The following is a 21,256-nucleotide window of genomic DNA, read 5'->3' as shown; positions in this document are numbered from 1 at the left end:
TAATATAGTTTTAAATATATTATATAAATATTTTTCCTTGTATTGGACTCAAAACAGCTATTTTTGTATTAAATCCAATACACAAATATTTGAATTTCCCGCCAATCCTCCCGCCCGCACTGACACATGTACCAATGTCACCGGGAAACCCTGTAGATCTTGTTTCTGCACTTCGCGGCTGAAGACTGGAGGAACAGGACATGTCCCCAGGACCTGCGGGGACCAGTAGGACGCTGGGGGACAGCGACGGAGCAAGGTAAGTGGGTTTTTTGATTTTTTTTTTTAGTTAAAAGCGACCCTGGGTGTTACTCAGGGTTACCGCTTTTTGCATGTAAAATCCACCCCAAGTCACACTAGGGATTATTGCTAGGGGGGGAAGCAGCCCCAGGAAGCCTTCTGGGAACTGTAATACTAAGTTACCTGTAGGGCACCCCAAACTCTTTTGTAACGAGTGGATATTTAAATTTACTACAGCTTAGACTTCTTCTCCTAAGAATGTTTTAATGAAAACTGAAATAATTCCTGCTCTGTAGTAAGGGCAGATAAAAGGGCAATCTTGATCCTTCAGTCTCCAGTTTCTAAGAATCTTAGTGAGGCCAAATGTGTAAGGGGGAAGCTGGCTATTTTTTATCCACAATGGCAGCATACACCTTCATTTTAAACTAAGGTGAAGGTATTGTATCTTTTAACCCCCCACCCCTACAAGCCATTCACTTACGAGTTTCCGAAGAGATCCTATACAAGGAACATCTCTTTTGAAATGTCAAAACTTTAAATATTAGGAAGCAATTGCCCAGGTTCCAGAGGAACAACATTTTCAGGGGATTTTAGCATACACATTTGTATTACAGAAGTCTTCAGTTAAAAGTTATAATGATAATAAATTTGAAGAAGCTAAATAATTTTAGAAAACAAAAGTTCAAGATGAAGGACATTTTCTAATTTTACCCGTCTGTCTTGAAGGACTCCATTATGATAACATTGACTCCATTATGATAACATTGAACCTCCAGGTCATGTACTTACATGTTCTAATGTATTAGGAATTTCTTAGCTTCCTGGTGTTTTTGGGTGAGGAATTCACCATTTCCAATTCAGAACCATGACCTTTGTACCATGGCTTGTGCAGCTTCAAAAATCTTCACCAAGGTTTTAGCAGAGGTGATGACACATTTATGATTCAAAAGCGTTTCATCTATGTGTCTATGTAGCATTCTTTCATATGCTCAGTCAGAAGAAAAGCTTTTAGAAAACTTACACCTGGTCAGCTCAACTTTTAGGAAGCCTGTGGTAGCGGAAAAATGCAAACTATAGTCTTCTTGGGCTACCAGACCACTATGTTGTAACACAAAAGATGTTATTAACACAAGACAAAGTGGTGAAATTTGATAACATTTTTTTGTCATGATGACTGTTACCATAACGGGGGTTACCTGGACCAAGTTTTTTTTCAAGTCTTTACAAACACTTCCTCTCCCTTCATGGGATTGACGATAGTTGTCTCTAGACCTAGGATCCACATCCTTTCAAATGCAACATTCCCTGGTAGTGGTTGGTAAGACTTAATTTCTTAGTGATGGGGGGGGGGGGGGTAACTCTTTGTGCAGAGAATTTGTTCCAAGGACACAGTCTGTCCTATTCCAATATGGGAGAATTGTTAGCAGTCAGAAAGGTGTTCCTTTCAGGTTCATTACTGTTCAAAACATTCAAGTATTTTTCGACAATGCCACTTCAGTATCCTATTTAAACCAGCACCTGTAAGGATTTGCCACATATAGACCATATGGACTTCAGCTTAGGCTATGTGTTTCATCCTTATTCTATCCATTCAACCTATTCTTAATACCCTAGAGTATTCGTTCATAGGTAATGGACGTGTTCAATAATAGAAAGCAATCCTACATTCAAGCAGCCTTGGTTTTTTGGTTTTTTTTGTTTTTTTTGTTATGCTAGTAACATATGGGTAGTTTTATGGGATTTGTTTTTAAGTGATTTTAATATATTTGCTGGTGTGCGTGTTCAGTTCTGTGGAAAAACACACACATACATATATATTTCTCTGTTTTTTATACTTTTATATATGAAATAGACTTGTCACTCTGTTATAGGAAACCACAAGTGACTGTTGTGGCTGCCATGAGACACTGCTGTTACTGTAAAAATGCTGTTCAGCCATCACTGAAGTGTATTCATGTAGACAGGAAGGGAATGCAGGAAATCAGCAGTACTGATGCAAAAAAAAAAAAAGCAGAGATGCAAAAAAAAAAAAAAAAGAAGAACAGTTGTTTGAAACAGGATACTTAAACTAAGCTAAATATCATTCAGTTAGCATTTGCATCTAAGTTAAGTCTGTTTATTTTATTATGATATGTCTGTTTTATTATTTCAGTATTCCTTGAGTTCCAAGCGATCTAGTCCAGATGATGGGAATGATGTGTCTCCTTATTCTTTGTCACCTGTAAGCAATAAAAGGTACATGGTAATTTCTGAAACTCCTACTTTACAGATTTCCATTACAAACCTATCCATTGTATATATACAAAAAGTCTCTTTAGTTTGGAACATCTGTTCAAAATCTCATAAATAAATCAGTTAGGAAAATATAAATATAATATATTTATATATATATATATATATATAAAATAATATATAAAATATTTGACCAGAGAGGCCTATGCTTTTTTTATATGCAGTCAAAAGCTTTTGCGGTCTCCACGAAAGCCAACCCGCAAGATTTCCAAAATTCCGTTCAAGGTGCTTGATGCCCCTGAGTTGCAAGATGATTTTTATCTCAATCTAGTTGACTGGTCATCTCTCAACGTCCTAAGTGTAGGACTTGGAACCTGTGTGTATCTGTGGAGTGCATGCACTAGCCAGGTAAGTAAAAACCATTGGTTGTGCATTTGATTACACTGGTCAACAAACATTTTCTTGCCAAACAGATTAAAGTAATTTTAGGTTTATGTTTGATGCACAGATTCCAAATATGGTATTTGTTTTGTTAAATTGGCTCTAGTTTTTGAAATAATGACCTCAATAATAACCTCATAGAAAACCAATGAAACTTGAAAATTAAGCAAAATTTAACTAGATATGCCTACGTATACAAAATTAAATTTTTAAAATACTTAATGTCAATATATTCTATATTGAGCATATTTACAGAACTAATCACAAAGAAGTCATTGAAAAACTCTTGTTTGTAGGATCTCCTTTTATGCTGATGATCAGAACAATCACGTTGTCTATCCCATCTGCCCTGATACCTTTCTTCCATCACCTTTCTATCTTGATGTAACCTCTCCCCTTGTTCCTCACTGAAATCGCCAAGGTTTTCTGCAAGTTTTTGCAAATGGCTATGGAGATGGTGTACCTTTATGCTCATAGTAGCCCCCCAATTTTTAAAGTTTAAGAGCAAGTTTTGTACTAGTTCTCTGCTTTATGGTTACCCAACCATGACATAGCTGTGCCAGGCAGAAGCTTCAGTATCAGTCATGTAACTTGTGAAATTTGAATCATTTATCAGTTTCTGAATATGGGGTCCATCAAAGATTCCTGCTTTTAATTTTTCAATACTCAATCCATGGAAGAATCTACAAATGTATTTGAAGCACCGTTCTGGTTCAAAACTCTAACAAATTGCTTCATTATTCCCAACATTGTGTAGTGGAGGGGGAATTTTTTTTCTTTGTCAACCACTGGCTTGTTAATGTTCGCTATACCTTTTTTCATGTTTTCCCTTGGGGGCCATGTCACTTTTTTCCAGTGATCCTGCTTTGCTCCACTATCCCACAAGCAGATGAACCATGGGTACTTTGTGTATCCACTTTGCTGTCCAAGTAGGAAGTTCACCATTTTTAAATCAACACATATGGACCATTGGTGTCCATGAAAGCAAAGCTTTTGTAAGACCATTTTATTACTTTCATATTCTTCTTTAGGTTTTGTTGAGTGACCATTTGGAATTGATGTATAGCAGTTGCCAATATGCAGTAAAACAGATTTCAAACTTCGAGTGTAACTGTCTATGAAAGGCCGCCAGCCTTCTGCTCGGTATTCTGGTACTCGCATATGGGCTAGTAGTCCAGTGATGTTACAACAGTACACAAAGTCTCCATCTTCACTGACATATGGTGTCACCTCTCTCGTCCCATAAAGTGTTATTTTAATATTTAATTCCTTCATATTCACTTCCACTGCTAACTCCTGGATTACACTCCAATCCCTGTATATCTTCTATGTCAAATACAGGAATATAAGGGAGTGTACTGAACACCGGTATGGGAACATCAGCACCATGCGGCACAGGTCATTTTGCTGATTCCAAATCAGGGTACTCCCACTTGTTTTTCTTGTAACGATTGCAACCTTTTTCATTCACAGCACAAAAATACCAATTATCATGATGATTTTTGGGCTCTCGCTATACCATGTGTACACCAAATTTCACATTTTTAAGTTTTCCACTTTTCCACTGACGTAGATACGCTACACAGGTTTTGCATACCATATGGGGAACCCAATACTTATCTTGGTCCCCCAGTTTAATATCAAAATATGCAAGATATGTTTGTTTCACAAATTCTGTAATGTTTCTTTTCTGTTTTTGTTGAGAATATTCACCACAAATGTAGCAAAATACATTGGGGTCATTTAAACAACTTCTTCTTGAAGAACTCCTATTTCTGTAAAAAGAAAATGTATGAATAAAAAGAAGGCAAATAAAAGTTTCATGAAAATAATGCTACATTTATTTTTTAAAATGCAAAACATGGGTGTAAATAAAGATTGATAATAATATTCTGTTAACATTTGTTGGTAAAATCGTCTATTCCGATTCCTGTATCACGAACTAGAGCCATTTCAATTAAACTGATGTCATTTCTGGATTCAGCAGACCTGAAATACACTAAATATATTGATAAATCCTTGGCAAGTGGAAAAAAAAATTTTGTTGAGCTGTTATAGCTCATACTGTATAAGACATTTATATGTCATCATTTATTTCAGGTGACAAGACTCTGTGACTTATCTGTGGAGGGGGACTCCGTAACATCAGTGGGTTGGTCTGAGAGAGTGAGTAAGATTATCTAAAATATTAAAGAGTTTGAGGCAAAGAAGGAAGGCATTTAAAACTCCTACAATAAGAAACATCTATTCTAACTAATATTTTTATTTCCAGGGAAATTTGGTAGCTGTGGGTACACATAAAGGTTTTGTGCAGATTTGGGATGCATCAGCAGGGAAGAAACTGTCCACTTTGGAAGGACACACAGCTAGAGTAGGTAAGATGTTGTTTTTTCAAGGCATTTTTTCTTTTAGTTAATGCATTGAGTAGTCATTGTTTAACATAAAACATTTTACTTTCATCACTACATCTACAACCACTGTTCACCTATTTCTTTTTTAGGGGCCCTTGCTTGGAATGCAGATCAACTTTCCTCTGGGAGTAGAGACCGTATGATTCTACAGAGAGATATACGTACTCCACCTGTGCAATCTGAAAGACGGTTACAGGGTCACAGGCAGGAAGTATGTGGCCTCAAATGGTCCACTGATCATCAGTTGCTTGCATCAGGTGGAAATGACAACAAGGTATAATATGTGCCATGGCTATATTGTTAATTGATTATTCAGTTGACCAAATTTATGGTTTTTTTGAAGGGTCTTTCTGTTTCTTGCAGCTCCTGGTGTGGAATCACTCAAGCTTGACACCTGTCCAACAATACACAGAGCACCTGGCTGCAGTGAAAGCAATTGCTTGGTCTCCTCACCAACATGGTCTGCTTGCGTCGGGAGGAGGAACTGCTGACCGTTGTATCAGATTTTGGAATACCCTTACTGGTCAACCTCTACAGTGCATTGACACGGGTTCACAAGTCTGCAATCTGGCCTGGTCAAAGCATGCTAATGAACTTGTAAGTTTAAAAAGCTTTGAATTTTTTTTTTCCATAAAGGTATCCTATACTTTAGAAGAGACAGTGTGAGCTGCATTCAACTTTCATTTACTCCCCTGCTCCCTTGTTTTATTCTTACCTTACTTAGGCTATGCAGCCTCACTGTCGCATGACAACATTCTGTATCTGGGTAGGCAAATATTCTGCAGTCTAGCAAAAAAGTAGTGTTTGATTGTTATAGTGAGTGGAGATGGAGAGCATGTTGCAACAAAATAAATTCTGCTGCACATGCACAGATTTGTGTTTGTTCTCAGCATTCCTTGAATGCCAGGGGTAAATTAATTCCCATTTGCATGTGTGGGAGTAACATTGTCCCAATCTGTAACAATTACAATGGCTGAAAATCCTAAACCCTGAAAAAGAGAAGGGAGCCAAACTTTAGTGTCACTTTAATCTTGCCACAAATGTAGATATTTATTTTTTTACTACAAAACAAAAATCATGAAAATTTAAGGTATGTTTAAAAATGTGTGTTTCAAGGGACTGATAACGAAATTGGGTTGCATTTTTTGCAGTACTAAAACCTAAGGGCTTAGTAGTTTCAATCAATGTACCAAAATTGCAAAAAAAAAAAACAAGTATTGCCTCAAATGTGTTTTTCTTATTATTGTAGCCCCATATTTTTTTACTTTAATTGACAGGTAAGCACTCATGGCTACTCTCAAAACCAGATACTTGTATGGAAATACCCATCTCTAACACAAGTGGCAAAACTCACTGGACATTCCTACAGAGTTCTTTATCTTGTAAGTACATTTCCCAACAGTAAATTTTTTTTTTTTGGTATATTTTTATTTGAGGTTATGCACAAAATAAACAATACATACAATGTATTTTTCAAATTTACAGTAAATTAAAAAGAAACCATGATAAAAATACTTAGGCAATTGAAGATGATACATAGAGGAAGAATAAGTTACTATCAACTTGTAAGACCACTGGGGGATTATTGGCAGTCATCTGAGTCCAGCCATTTGAATAGTTTTTTTTTTTTTGTCTCCAAAGAGACTATAGATAATAAAATATGACTTCCCATGGTACCTCTGAGCCTCAGTGGGCAGCACGGTGGTCCAAAGGTAGCACTCTGACCTTTGCAGTGCTAGGTCCCAGGTTTGAATCTCAGCCAGGGTACTATCTTCATGGAGCTTGCTGGTTCTCCCTGTGTTAGCATGGGTTTCCTCCTGGTATTCTGGTTTGCTCCTACAAACAAAATTATGCAGTTAGGTTAATTTGCTTCCCCCCAAAATTGACCTTAGTCTGTATTGAAGACATATGACTGTGGTAGGGAAATTAGATTGTGAGCCCCTTTGAGGGATAGAAAGTGATATGACTATGGACTTTGTACAGCCCTGCGTAATATGTTTGCGCTATATATTATGTGGTAATATTAATAATTTGTGAATGTTCCTAAGATGGCCTGTTCGGGGAATAGGGGTACATAAATGACCAAATAGGAGGTGACATAGTTAGACACTAATCCCCAAAACCGTTTTATTTTTGGACAATCCCAAAAAGCATGACATAAGTCTGCCTGTTCCCATATATATTTGGGACAATGGGAAGAGTAGCTATAGCCCATAGGATAGGCGTGGTGTGGGAAAATGTGCACCACAGAAAACTTTGAGACATCTCCCTGTACATGGTAGATTGTCTGTGCTCTTAAGAAGTCACTTAGAATATCCGCAATTTTGCAGGTAAGTGGTCTTACCATTTTACAAGGTCTACTCTCCTAGTAGTATAACCTAAGGCTATTCTAACCCTTTTGTAGATTTTTTTATCGCCCTTTTAATCTTTTTAATTTAATTTTAATTTTTTAATTTTTATTGCATTAAGAGTAGGGAATCCAGGGTTTTTTTCTAATCATTTGCAGACTGAGATTTTAGCACATTTGAATTATAAGATTGCAGTTGCATTAGGATATACAGGTAGTCCCATAGTTAAGGACATTGGACATACAGACAAAATTCCCTGAAATTCCCTGCTCGTTTATGTGCAGGACAGAGCCTTGGAGGGAAGGGGGATGCATAGTTCTCCCCAGCCTGTTTTTTGGGGGGCGGGCCGCCCACCTGCTGTGATTATTCTGCCCGGCACATTATTTTAGCAGCTCTGAAAGGACATCAGAGAGGTTGCTCTGCTCGGTCCATTCTCGCTGATAAGAGCTGATAGCTGATTGGAGCCGGGCGGAGTGAAGAGAGCACAGCACAGCTATGAGGAGATCAGGACACAGGCTTTCCCTCCCTCTCTCATAGCTGTGCCGAGTCTTTTGGAGAAAAAAAAAAAAACATTGTGCAAACAATGTCTCCGCCCAGTGGGCGTATGTAATGACATCATCAGAGCAGTGTGTATTAATGCAGCATGATACATTCCTCAGCCTTACAGCTCTCTGTGTATAAACCTTCATATCCCCTAAACCGTATGTCATAATGAATGTCTAGGCTCCATAAGGTGTTTTTTTTTTTTTTTTTGCTTTGTTTGTGATTAACTCTCAGTAAGGATTTTATACAGTAACTGACACCACGCTGCCTAATAATATTTTGAGACAAACATCTGTCCTATTTGCATTTATTAAAATAACGTTCCTGTTTTGATTTACAAACAAATTCAACGTAGGAACAAACCTACAGTGACTATCTCACATTTAATCCGGAGACTACCTGTACATTGCCAATCTCAAAAAGGGGTATTTAGTTGCCACTACTTTAAACTGAAGAAGGTGCTTTGTATTCATGTTCACTAACAATTGTATTGTTATAGTTTGGAATGCAGGCTATAGCTGTATTATTGAGGAATATGTTAGATGGGAAAAGTGATTGCCCCATAAGGGTAAGAAAAGCGGTGAATGACTATTCAGAAGATGTTGTCCTCTGATTTTATGCCATATCTGCCAACAAGAGTATAGTATGCGAGTAGAGGTAACTTCCTCTGGGAGCAGGTCTCACATACGTGCAAATGTCAGAACCAATTTTTAATGTAAAGCAAGATAGTTGCTGACCCCCATTCAGCGTTGGCTGTTGGAGAACAGAAAAGCCGAGCCTGGCTCTTTTTACCACCCCATATAAATTTATGAAAGATTTTGTAAATAATTTGACGATCTGACATTTTGACCACCAAGAGTAAAGTCTGAAGGATGCTTTAATGATCAGCAATATATTTAGAAAGTACAGTTTAAAAGTGTTCTTAGTAATTTAGACTCCTAGATAATGTATCTTATCTTACATCATATGAAAGGGTACTGTCCACTCCATGCTGGTTTTATATAGAGTACTTGAAATAAATTGAAAAGATTTGTCAAGGTTGATAGTATGAATTCTGGTAAAGATTCAAGAAACAGGATTAGGGAAAGGAGGCATGCCTGTCTAGTACCCCTGGACATTATGATGCAGCCTGATAAATTACCATTGATAATTTTTTTAGTAGATGGGCAGTGATAAATATATTGTATGTAAAAGAAAAATGTCTGTCCGAAGGCTCTATAAGACAATATAGCCTTCAGAAAAGGCAATTTGATTTTATTGAAGGCCCTCTCCGCATCCAAGCTCAATAACATGGACCCGGAGAGGGGATGCTGGGTGGCTTGTACAGTTGCTATAATAGCTGCTCAAATACCTATGGTGGAGTGTTTGTTCAAAACAAATCCCAGCTGATGTTTAGTCAAAGTAGAAGGGAGAAAGGTCTGTAATCTGTTTGCCATTCATTTTGTTAGAGATTTTTAGTCGCAGTTTGAGTTTTAAGAAATCAGGATTTTTCCCTGGTGTATGGATCATTGTGGTATAGGCTTCATTAAAGTCTGGGTATGGGGCATGTCATTGATGTCATTTTAAACCTCAGTAAGAAGTAGACTTTCCTATCCTATAGTGCGAAGAACTTCTGCTTCAGAGACCAGAGCATTCAGATATTCTCTACTTGCAGAGGAGAATTTGGGTAGTTTGGCTCTTTCCAACAAATGCAAGAGTAAATCAGGTTGAAAATTTTCAGCCGAGTACAATTGCTGATAGTATTTTTCAAAAGCAGACAATATCTCCAAATAGGCTGTTTAAGTAATTTAAGTAAAGGGGTCCTTTACCTTAAGTATGTGGGGCCTAGGGCCAAATGGGTAAGCTAAACAGAATAATCCAGTGCCAATTGTGTTCCCTCAATCGATAGAATTTGTGTTTAGTATAGGGAGCGGATGCGGGAGGCAACATGGGAATTTAGTTGGACTACCGCCTCCTGCCAAAATTTCTTTGCATCCAAGTCATTGTGATGAAGATAGCGTCTCTATGCTTGAGTGACTTTTTCCCAGAGGGTGTTGTATTGTATGTAATATTCCCAATTCTGCTGTGAGGTAAATGTCATATTATGGCCCATCATTGCCACCTTCATGGTACACCACAAAAGAATTTGGGTTTTCCAGTGGCATAGATTATCATCAATCCATTCGCCCAATTAGATTGAAATTAGGCCCTAAATGAGGGGGATCTGCCTAGGAAGGCAGTAAGTCTTCACAAGAACGATCTCCAGATAGGTCACTGCAATCTTAATTGGAGGTACAAAAGAGTATGATCAGAAAGTCAATAGAAACCTCCAATACCCTGGAGAGCTGTCCTTCCGCCAAAGCATAAAATCAGTCCTGAAAAATGTGGAATGTGCTTTTGACTAATGTATATAGTCCCTCTCAGTTGGATGAAGAAGACACCACATGTCAACCAAAGGTTTTTGCAGAAACAAGCATTTCAGTGGTGGGGACCTCAGGTTAATTACTCAAAAGTTTGTGTCCAGTGTGGGGTCAACAACTGTGTTAAGATTGCCTGCCAATACTAGATTTGTATAGGAACTCTCCAAAATCTTTTTCCGTAAACTAGTAAAAAAAAAAAGGGGAAGAGTTAATGTTAGGGGCATAAGCTGAACATAGAAAATGAACCGTCACCTTTCATTTTGATTCTATAATTTGTATAAATTACATCACCAATCCAGGGGGCTCAATATGTCTCCTGTAGAAACACATGTCAGGGGTTTGTTTCTTGAGATGTAGTAGTACCCTTTTGCATTTCTGAGGACTGTTTATGCCCACAACATTCCTGTAAATGAATTTCAAGTGAGACTGTTTTTTTTCACTTGCCAGCAAGGAGGGTGGGGAGGTGGTTGGAGTTGTCATGGGGGTTCCAGGTGTGACCTGTTTTCCTGTAAGCTCCAAGAATATATTCCTTGTTTGCATAATGAAAATATTTAACAATGACAGGGCAAAGATGTTGGTTAGTATTAGGGCGACTTCAACTTTTTCAATGCAACGCGTTGAGCTAGGAGGGAGGTTTAACGCTGTCATCAGGTTTGAGATAAGGAAGTGTAGAAGATGCTGACCCCTGTAGGTTTCCGATCTCCTAATACCATAATACTGTAGTAAAAAAGCCTAACTTTTCCAACTGGTAGAGCATGACCACAATGCTCTAAGATAAGAAAAACAGGAAAAATTGCGTAAAATACTAGAAATTACTAGTTTACTATTTAATAGAACAACATTTGATGAAACAAAATCAGTCAGTAAGTAGGAACATTGGCAGGGAAAGGGGAATTATTAATATTATTATTATTATTATTACACATTATTTATACAGCGGAACCATAATACAGAGTCCATATCGTATCACTAGCTGTCCCTTAAAGTGGCTCACAATCTAATGTACCTACCATAGTCATTTGTTTTTAATACAGTCTAAGGTCAATTTTCAGAGTAAGCCAATTAATCTAACTGCATGTTTAGGAATGTGTGAAACTGGAGTACCTGGAGGAAACCCACGCAAACACGGGGAGCAAACTCCATGCAAACTCCATGCAGATAGTGTCCTGGTCGGGATCCGAACCTGGGACCCAGAGTGCTAACCTCTGAGCCACCATGAGGGAATCCCTCATGGCTAACATTTTGAACAAGAAGAGGGAATATGGGAAAGCAAGTGATGTGGTGGGTAGAAGCAAAAACCCTGGAGAATGAATAGAGATCAAAAACATAAAATAAAGTAAAATCTCCACATGAAAAAGTAATGAAATACAAATGCTTCATAGTTCTCCCCAGCCATTTTCTGGTAGGGGGAGCGCCCGGCTGCTGTGCCGCCCCAGCCCACCTCTATCAGCAGCCTTTGAATGGATCATAGTCAATTAGCTTAGATGTGGAGGGTGGAGAGGTTAGTCAGGATGAACATGTAGAGAGTTGGGTTAATGTAACTAGTGGGATTGGTAGGGGCACCCAGAAAAGGACGTTGGATAGAATAGTTTGTTGCCCGGATCCCTTAAACCGAATGGTTTGCTGTCTCCCTGGTGCCAGGGTTCGGCATGTGGTGGACCGAGTGGACAAACTACTGGGAGGGGCTGGACGGGACCCAGCTGCCTTGGTCCATGTTGGAACCAATGACAATATAGATGGAGGATCCTTAAAAATCAGTTTATGGGACTAGGTTTCAAGCTGAAGAAAAGGACCTCCAAGGCTATGTTCTCTGGAATTTTGCCTGTGCCATACGCAAAACAGGAAAGGCAGAGGGAGCTTAGACGGCTAAACGCATGGCTTAAGTCCTGGTGCAAAAGGAAAGGGTTTGGGTTCATAAAGCACTGGGCTGACTTTTCATTGGGGTACAACCTGTATGCCAGAGATGGTTTGCACCTAAATGAAAGGGGGTCTGCTGTGCTAGGGGAAAGATTTAGGGGAATGGTGGAGGGATATTCAAACTAGGACAGAGGAGGGTGGGACAGTTAAATAAGGTGTCAGAAAGGGGTCAGACACTAGTGGAGGGTGGATTGGGGATAGTTGGGGGAGGGTTATGGATACTTGTAAGGATTTTCCCATGTTACTAAGAATCATTGGATTGTGCAGTACTAATTGTGTTAAAAAACAAAAGGATTTGGCAAACGGCGATGGTAAAAGCAGCAATGGTTTAAAGAGCCTGTTCACCAATGCTGGAAGTCTAGCAAACAAGATAAGGGAGTTGGAAGCATTAATGAGTGAGGAGGATTTTGACTTAGTTGATATTGCTGAATCCTGGCTTTGTTCAGTCAATCGAAAGGGTGGTGGTGACTATCTAAATGTGAGAAGTGATCTAAAGGTGAATGTGAAAGAAGAAATTGCAGATGGAACAAGCAATGAGGTTAAAGCATTATGGGTGGAGTTAATTGTGTGGTTGAATAACACACAATTAATGATTGGAGTCTGCTATAGGCCCCCCAGTGCTAAGGAAGAAATAGAAATCAACAACTAGCACATATAGAAAAAGCAGCAAAAAGTGGAAGTGTTTTAATCATGGGAGATTTCAACTACCCTGACATTGACTGGAGTAATGGTACTACAGGAACAGCAAAAGGGAGAAAATGTGTGAATCTAATACAGGGTTCTCCCCAGGCCCTTTTAGCTGGGCGTACCACCCGGCACTTTTCAGCACCCACCCCGCTGTTTTTAGGTGGTTACTAAAGAGTTTGGTCACAATAAAGGGGCTGCCACCCACCTACAATTTCTTCCCACCCGGCTTAAAAAAATTTCTGGGTTGAGCACTGCAAATTTTCCATTATTAAGGGCAGCTGTCTGTGACTTGGACTGGGAGACAATATTGTCTTCAAAGAACACAGAACAGAAATGGGAATGTTTCAAGTCTGTTCTACAAAAGCACACTGAAAAATATATTCCAATGGGTAATAAGTTTAAGAGGCTAAAATTAAAATCTAAGTGGCTCACATCTGATGTTAAAAGTCATAAAAAATGTAAAAATCCAAAAATATAAAAATGAAGGATCACCTTCATTGTTTGAAACGTTTAAAGAAAATAACAAAAGATGTAAAAAGGAGATAAAATATGCAAAACTTCAAAATGAAAGACCGATTGCAAAGGAAAGTAAGGCAAACCCCCAAAAATGTTCAAATATATTAATAGCAAAAAGATCAGATCTGAGCATGTAGGCCCCTTAAAGGATGCCACTGGGTTGGTAACTGGATATAAAGACAAGGCAGATTTACTAAACACGTTTTTTTAGCTCTGTGTACACAAAGGAAAACGGCAGAGCTCAAGTCCAAATTCATAATAGCAATGTCACTGCCTTAAATGAGTCACAATGGCTCATCAAACCATGAAAAACTCCATCAAAACGCACTGCCCTGTTATGCATTACTGCCCACTTTTAACACTTGAACCCCACTTTCTCTGGAATGGGGAGGTGTAGGAAACTGAAAATGTGTTGTGAAAGTCTGTGGATAGCATCCCCTAAAATTTCATCACTATGGTATCTTTAGAACATAAAAAACCATTAAAATTGGGGTTCAGGTACTGGAAGGGTACAATAATGTGTAACAGATGCATTTTTTGGGTAGATTTTTTTTTATGTTGTAATGATGCCATGGAGAAGAAAGTTTGGGGGTGTTAACCACAAGTGTCTACCACGTGCACCTATATTTTTGTTTACCTTCACCACTTCGTTCTAGAGAAATTAGGGTTTAAGGTAGGGAAGCGGACAGTTATGTGTAGCAGGGAGTTTTGATGGGCTAATTATGCTATGCTAATGAAATTTTAGGGGAGGGTTATACATGTGTCCTTTACTTGTATAACTTAGGGGCCCCACTCCAATGCTACTTGCTAGGCTGCTATCCTGATTAGGTTTACAAACCCCTCCCCTCCAACAGATATTCAATTATATTTCTCTTCTATATGCAGAAAAGTAAAGCAGCTGCCATATCTAAGGACTAATGAGCTGTAAATTATTTTTATTTATTTTTTATTTTTTATTTATTTTTTCTTGGGTTTAGATATACTTAAATATGTATGTTTTAATGTTTACCTTTGGTCATACAGAGAGCCACTAGACTGCCTATGTATTCAATTTTTTTTGTTTATTTGGCATGGAGGTTAGACCACTTGAATGTGCACAAACAATGTACTACTACCTTCCATGTTGTAATTCTTATCCCTCAACAGGCCATGTCTCCTGATGGTGAAGCCATTGTTACAGGTGCCGGTGACGAAACATTAAGGTTCTGGAATGTTTTTAGCAAAACAAGGTCAACAAAGGTAAGGGTAACTGTTCATAATCATATGTAACAGCAAATCATGCTAAATCAGTTGTGTTGTTGGATGACCCTGAATATAGACAGTATATATTTTTGTTCTATTCTCAAATGAATGGGCTTCTCTAAAGCAACTAGCTAAAACAAAAGTATTTCAAGATGGCCTATGCTAAATGAATCCCCCAGTTTGTCAGTTAAGTAACTTTTTGCTGCTGAGTCCTATCAGTGTGATGTACTTCACACATCATGGCAAAAAAGTGAGTGTGGTTACAAGCACTTCACTGTTTTTCAAGGTCATGTGCATAGTTCTCCCCAGAGGTTTTTAGCCGGTTGCTCCGCCCGGCTGATTTGAATACCCCGCCCAGCTCTCGGCAGCTCTCATCCTCGGATGCACGGATCTCAGTGAGGCTGCTCCGTGCTCTGTGTCCTCCTTAAATTTGCCGTGTTTTGCCACACCCCCTTTTTTACCACCCGGCTACAGCTTCCTACCACCTGGCTGAAAAAAATTTCTGGGGAGAACACTGATGTGAGAGTGGATCATATAGTCTTCCCTGTGTAAAGTTGTTTAGTCTTATACCTATGGGGTCAAAATGCTGTTGAATGAAAATGCTTCTTACTAATATAAACCCTGGCCACAGATCACCAAGAAATAACTCCATGTGTAAATGAAAGTGAATGTGTGCTACAGTAGAATCCTGTAAATGTGCTGGAGCTTTGGCAAACTTAACAGCTCACTATTCAGGCAAGCCTAGTGGATGAATTGGTATGTGCAGTAACCTAACAATCTGTTTTAGGGTATATAATTCTTCATTTCATCTAAAGCATTAGTTTTATATTTTTCACCCATATGCTATGTGTGTTAGGATATCCTGTAGTAAACCTAATAATAAACCAATATGTATAAACTTAAATTGCATTTTTTTTCTCCTAGGAATCTGTCTCCGTTCTCAATTTGTTCACTAGGATACGATAAGAAATCCTTTTTATCTATGTTCACAGTCACTGGTTATCGAATCCAGTGCTGCAATCCAACTAAGGAAAGAGACTGATTACTGTGCAGAGCTGAGATTTAACACAAGAGTAATAAAGATGAGGAAAAATACACTGCATTAAATCTACATTACTCTAAGGGTGATAAAGTAACCACTGTTTCCCATATAGTGGAGCAGATATAAGCAAACCCAATTGACCGTGTTCTGTATAAATGTATGTAAATGTGCATAAAGAAAGCCTTGCGTATGTATTATTGCGGGTTAACATTTAAAACAAAAAACTATTTGCTGTATCTTTAGCTGACAGTAAGTTAAAGTAGAGATGCCATCAAAATGTTTTGGGACCATGCTCTGTTGTGTATAGATGGAAAAAATCCATACTGATTTGTCTTGTTTGCATGCAATGGAGTTTACACTAGTGCAGTTGAACATACATATTCTCACCCTAGATTTTTATTTTGTAAATATTTCTGTAGTGCAGAAAAATGGCGGGTGGGTGTTGATTGTAGAGGGATTTGTTTGAATGTTAAAGGAACGTTTGTTTTTTTTCATTGTTACAAAATGTAGAATTCTATGCAGTTTCTTTTTATGGTCGGTGCTCAGTATTTTAATGTTAATTTAATGTTCTGTTTTGGATCATTCAGAAAAGTTGCCTGGCATTGTCCTCCTTATTTTGTTGCATTGTTTTGCACAACAGAGGCGTTGTTGGGAAGAAGAACATGGAATTGCAAACATGAAGCACTTAATCTCAATGCAATACCTTCTTACAGACTATTGTGTCTTTAAATACACAAGGAGGGTGCAGGTGTTTGTCCAACCAAAACTATTTTGTCCTGTATAAAGTTAAAAAAAAAATGGTAGAACACCTGCCTGGCTTTTACTTCCTCTCTGATGAAACTTTTGTCAGAAAGTAAGGAGAAATTTCTATAACATAGTCACAAAAATGTTTTCCCTTACCCTATTCAAGATGAAAAGTTATGGCCGGACATACATTTTAAGCAAATATGTGTTGAGAATGTTAAGTCTTATCTGAAATTGGAATTTGGAATCCTCTGTTCTCACCAAAAGTTAAAAAATGTTACGGTATTTTTTTTTTTTTAAATCACACTTTAAACTGTGACTGTTGTGTTTTATTTGTGTGATTTTAAACTATCATGATGTGTGATGGCCTTTTAGCGAAATGTGTATAGATCACATATGTAATAATACAAGTTGATCATATTGTTTTTTTATTTACCTCTTCCTAGGGGCAAGTAATTCCATTTAGCGTGTATTTCCTCATATAGAATTGGAGGTAGCATGATTATCTTTTTCTCTCAGATCTGCCAACCCCTGAAATTATATGTATATATATTTATGCATTTGCACTTTCCATCTTGAGATGCTACATTGTATGTTTTGTGAGATCAGACCATGCAGACAACACCTACCAACATCCAAAAACAGACTGTTTACTTGCTGTCTAAAATCTGCAGTAATAGTTGTTAGAGAGGATCTTGCACAATCCTTTCCAACGCCTATTATTGCATGATGCATGAATGAGTGCTGTACATACAACACCGTTCTGCTCTATGCAGAGGGACGAAGCGGCACCCTCCTGTGCGCTTTCTCCCTTCCCTTGCATTAGGATCGTTAGTCGTCCATGGATCCGCCAGGGCGGTCGTTCAGACGATGGACTACTGGCGCTGTACACACGCCAGATTCTCGCCCGATATCGGCCCTGAGTATCCAGACCATATAGTTAAAAATCTCCACAAGCAGGGGCTCCAGGTCTCAGTCAAAACTGTTTTTTTTTTTCTCATTCATTGATGCACTGAGCATACCAAGTTTGTACCATTTGGGTTCTACTGCCAGTCTGCTTTGTTTTTTTTTTGTTTTTTGTAGAGTCTTGTGAGAGTGAATATCTCTTCATCAGCGTTGCTGTGCAAGGACACTCTTGTTAGCTCTATTTTTTTCCTACTCCCATTTCCTGTCAAGACTTTTCTTTATCTCTGCATGGGCTTGTCTCTTCAAATGCACTATTCAGCACAGCCATCATCAACCATGTACAAATCCTGTTGGACTGGATGTTGCTGGGATTCCCTGAAAGTGACCTTTGGGTGTTCCAGATCCTGTGTTGTGGGTGTATGATACTGAGTGTGAATCTCCTGACATTCAGGTTCAATTTCAATCTGAAGTGGGTTTTCCCCAGTGAGGGGGTACGGTATATCATTTTCCAACTTTCAGGCCATAAGAAATGCATACTTTTTTTCCAAAAAATTTTTATTGTGAAAAAACAACAAGGTTCATACAAAAAATAAAACAATCGTACAGTATGGGTCAAAGTTATACAACCAAAAATACATGTAAAGTGCAATAATAAAACCATAAACAGGATTGTGTATAACCAAATGGAACCTGAGTATTTTCATATTTGTTTTTTTGTAAAAAAAGGAAGGGTGTATAGAAAGGAGAGAAAAAAGAGGGAGGGGGAGGACAAATACGATCAGTTACATAAATATACTCACATTCAATACATTAACCCCTAAAAGTATAATATTTAGTTAGCAGAGGCATATAGTGAAGGGGGCTGCAACAGCCCATTATTTTCCACTGATGTAGAGAAATGTATCCAATGGTACCAAGTCTGGACAAATTTGTCCACTCTCTTGGAATCAGTGGATATTATAAATTCCATATGATAGATATCAGTTACCTTTCTCAACCACTGACAGTTGGGGAGAGGTGCTCTTCCGGCAAGCAGGTAAACACGCTTTAGCAGAATTCATTAGATGTCACAAAAGGGAATTCTCGTACACCTTGTGCGAGAAGTCAGAGACATGAAGAAGTGCCAGGGCTGGTTTGGCTTTGATATCAACATCCTTAAGTTTAAGATAATTTCAGCCACTGAGTTTCAATAAAATTGCAATTTGGGGCACTCCCAAAAAATATGCAGCAGCATGCCCTGAGCTATACCACATCTCCAGCAAATGCTGTCAGTATGTGGAAAGAGCTTGGCAAGCCGATCAGGTGTCCTGTACCAGTGGGTAGCCAGTCTCCTGATATCTATTACATATAGATGCATCATGTCTTTTTGTTTGTCTAAGAAGCGCATGTTTAGTTCAGCCTCCCACTTAGACACAAATGAGGGAGAATCGGGCATCTATGATTAGCAACGTCTGGTATACATATGAAAGTGTGCCCCTCTGGGTGCATATGGAAATACACAAAGACTCAATAGGCAATAAGGACCGGGTGAATAAACAAGCCCTTGGAAGGGACCGCAACACATAGGAGAGTTGTATATGCCTCCAGGGGGACAATGATGGCAGCTCATTATCAGATTGCAGTGTCGGTAAGGGCCCATTCCCCACTATGGAGAAAGTGCATAGCTCTGTAAACTCCCAAGTCTACGCCAAGAAGGAAATACCGGGTCGGAGAATCAAGGAGGAAACTCCAGGTTGCCCAAGATCGGAGAGAGACATGTAACTACTCTGGGTGGTAAAAAATGTGGAAACTATTCTTAGTGTCTCACCAATCAGAAGATGTCTGGACATAGCGATGTCTGCCCACACCAGTGAGTCAATTAGGGTTTCGGAACATGCGTCTTCCAATTCCACCCAAAGTTTGGATTTAGCATTTGTGCACCAATCCAGTAGTCTGGACAAGTGTAAAGGTTGGTGATAAAATATGGGAGTCTCAGTACATGGACATTTTGATTCTTGGGGTACCGGAATGCCAAATAAACTATGAATTCTGAGCGAAACTTTCGCAGTATAATTTGAAACCCGTATCGGGAGGGCCTGTAGTATTTACAATAGCCTGGACATAACACTCATTTTTAACACATTACACCTCCCAAACCACGTAAATGCCAGCTGTTTCCACCAGTACAGGTCTTTCCGAATTCGATTAAGTAAAGGCAGAAACAGTAAGTACTTGACACACTTAAGTCCTAAAATAAGGTGGTCCAAACTAGTGAAAATTTAATTAAGCAAAAAAAAGTCATCTAAATATTTGTTTTATTTGCAGCTGTTAGAAAATGTATTATAATTCTCTTGTAAACCATAAAGTATTACCACCTACTGCCTAGAATAATACATTCCATAAGTGTTATGCAAATTCTTTTTTGCTTCTTTGAACACCACCAGCCTCCGTTCACTACAGGACATGGTCGTGTTACAATAGGTTTTCTACAATCAAATCATATAAACAATCTTTTTATTATCTGCAGGTATCTATCAATACTAAGCCAGAAAAAGGCATGCAGCTTTTAAAACAAGCTATGTCAGATTTTCTGCATCGTTTTGTGGACAATGATTCATAAATTGCAGAATCATTGTGCTAATCTTAATAGGTCAGTAAGCATTTTCTGAAGGGCAGGCACCTTGCATATTTCAAATAAACAATATTTATTTTAACCTCCAACTGATTTTTTTTTTAACAATTATGCTTGCATTGTTTGACTTGCTTAAAGGTATAATAATTGAGCAACAGCTTATAACACAATATCTCACGTTGTAATATTTTAATGAAAGTAGTTCACAAAGGATCATGTGCAGCTTTATCAAGTAAATAGTAGGTACAAATCAGAGACTTAAGACTGTTTTTCCTAACTTTATTAGTATTGAGGTATATAAAGATGAACATAATGGAATATATAACTGATGAATCTACCAAGATATGAAGAGAAGTTGGCTGTAAAATCTGCACACCTGCACATATTTTAAAGTTTATGGTACATTCCAGTGAAAATTCAAAATGTTGATATTTCAACCTTAAAGCTAAAATCAAAAAAGATCATTACATAAAGTTTGATCTAATCTTTAAAATAATCTATAGGAGGCTTTGATGTCAAGTCAATGTTGAAACTCTGCTGGATAAATAATAATTTTACACTCATTTTTTTTTTTTTTTTTTACAAACCTCCACTAGCAAACAAATCTACACATTGTATATCTGTCCTCGCCAGCAGCATAACTTGGGAACAATGAGGATATCTAATCTTGTGGGACTTCCCCTGATAAAGTGCATTGCTGGGTTGTCACTGGAAGCATTTGATGTTTGTTGAATTTTGGTATATATTTTTTCCACAGGGCTTTTGTTTTTTTTGTTTTTTATACGCAAGTATGATGTGGAATTGTGACATGGATTAGTTACCGTATTTTTCGGACTATAAGACGCTCCGGCCTATAAGACGCACCCAATTTTAAAGGAGAAAAACCTAGAAAAAAAAAGATTCTGAACAAAATACTAAAAAATCACTCTGTGTCAATGTATCGCCTTCTAATCACTCTGTGTCAATGTATCCCCTTCTAA

The 21,256-nt window shown here is 38.2% G+C and overlaps 1 protein-coding gene across 5 annotated transcripts in view; it reads left to right on the top strand.

Annotated features, from left to right (window-relative positions):
- The window catches only part of FZR1 (fizzy and cell division cycle 20 related 1), a 31,456-nt gene extending 13,107 nt beyond the window's left edge, over positions 1-18,349 (top strand). For all 5 annotated transcript variants that reach the window (XM_072404961.1, XM_072404962.1, XM_072404964.1 and 2 more), the window contains 9 exons: positions 2,390-2,472; positions 2,694-2,877; positions 5,011-5,076; positions 5,183-5,285; positions 5,411-5,595; positions 5,685-5,918; positions 6,599-6,703; positions 14,878-14,970; positions 15,898-18,349. In XM_072404961.1, coding sequence (XP_072261062.1) covers positions 2,390-2,472; positions 2,694-2,877; positions 5,011-5,076; positions 5,183-5,285; positions 5,411-5,595; positions 5,685-5,918; positions 6,599-6,703; positions 14,878-14,970; positions 15,898-15,939 — 1,095 coding nt within the window. In that variant the 3' untranslated portion in view covers positions 15,940-18,349. The remainder of the gene's footprint in view (positions 1-2,389; positions 2,473-2,693; positions 2,878-5,010; positions 5,077-5,182; positions 5,286-5,410; positions 5,596-5,684; positions 5,919-6,598; positions 6,704-14,877; positions 14,971-15,897) is intronic.
- Positions 18,350-21,256: the final 2,907 nt, after the last annotated feature.

The sequence above is a fragment of the Pyxicephalus adspersus genome, chromosome 3 (assembly GCF_032062135.1).
Source record: "Pyxicephalus adspersus chromosome 3, UCB_Pads_2.0, whole genome shotgun sequence".
In the NCBI taxonomy this organism is placed as follows: domain Eukaryota; kingdom Metazoa; phylum Chordata; class Amphibia; order Anura; family Pyxicephalidae; genus Pyxicephalus; species Pyxicephalus adspersus.
The sequence above is the reverse complement of the archived record's forward strand: the minus strand, read 5'-3'. Positions and strand labels throughout refer to the sequence as shown.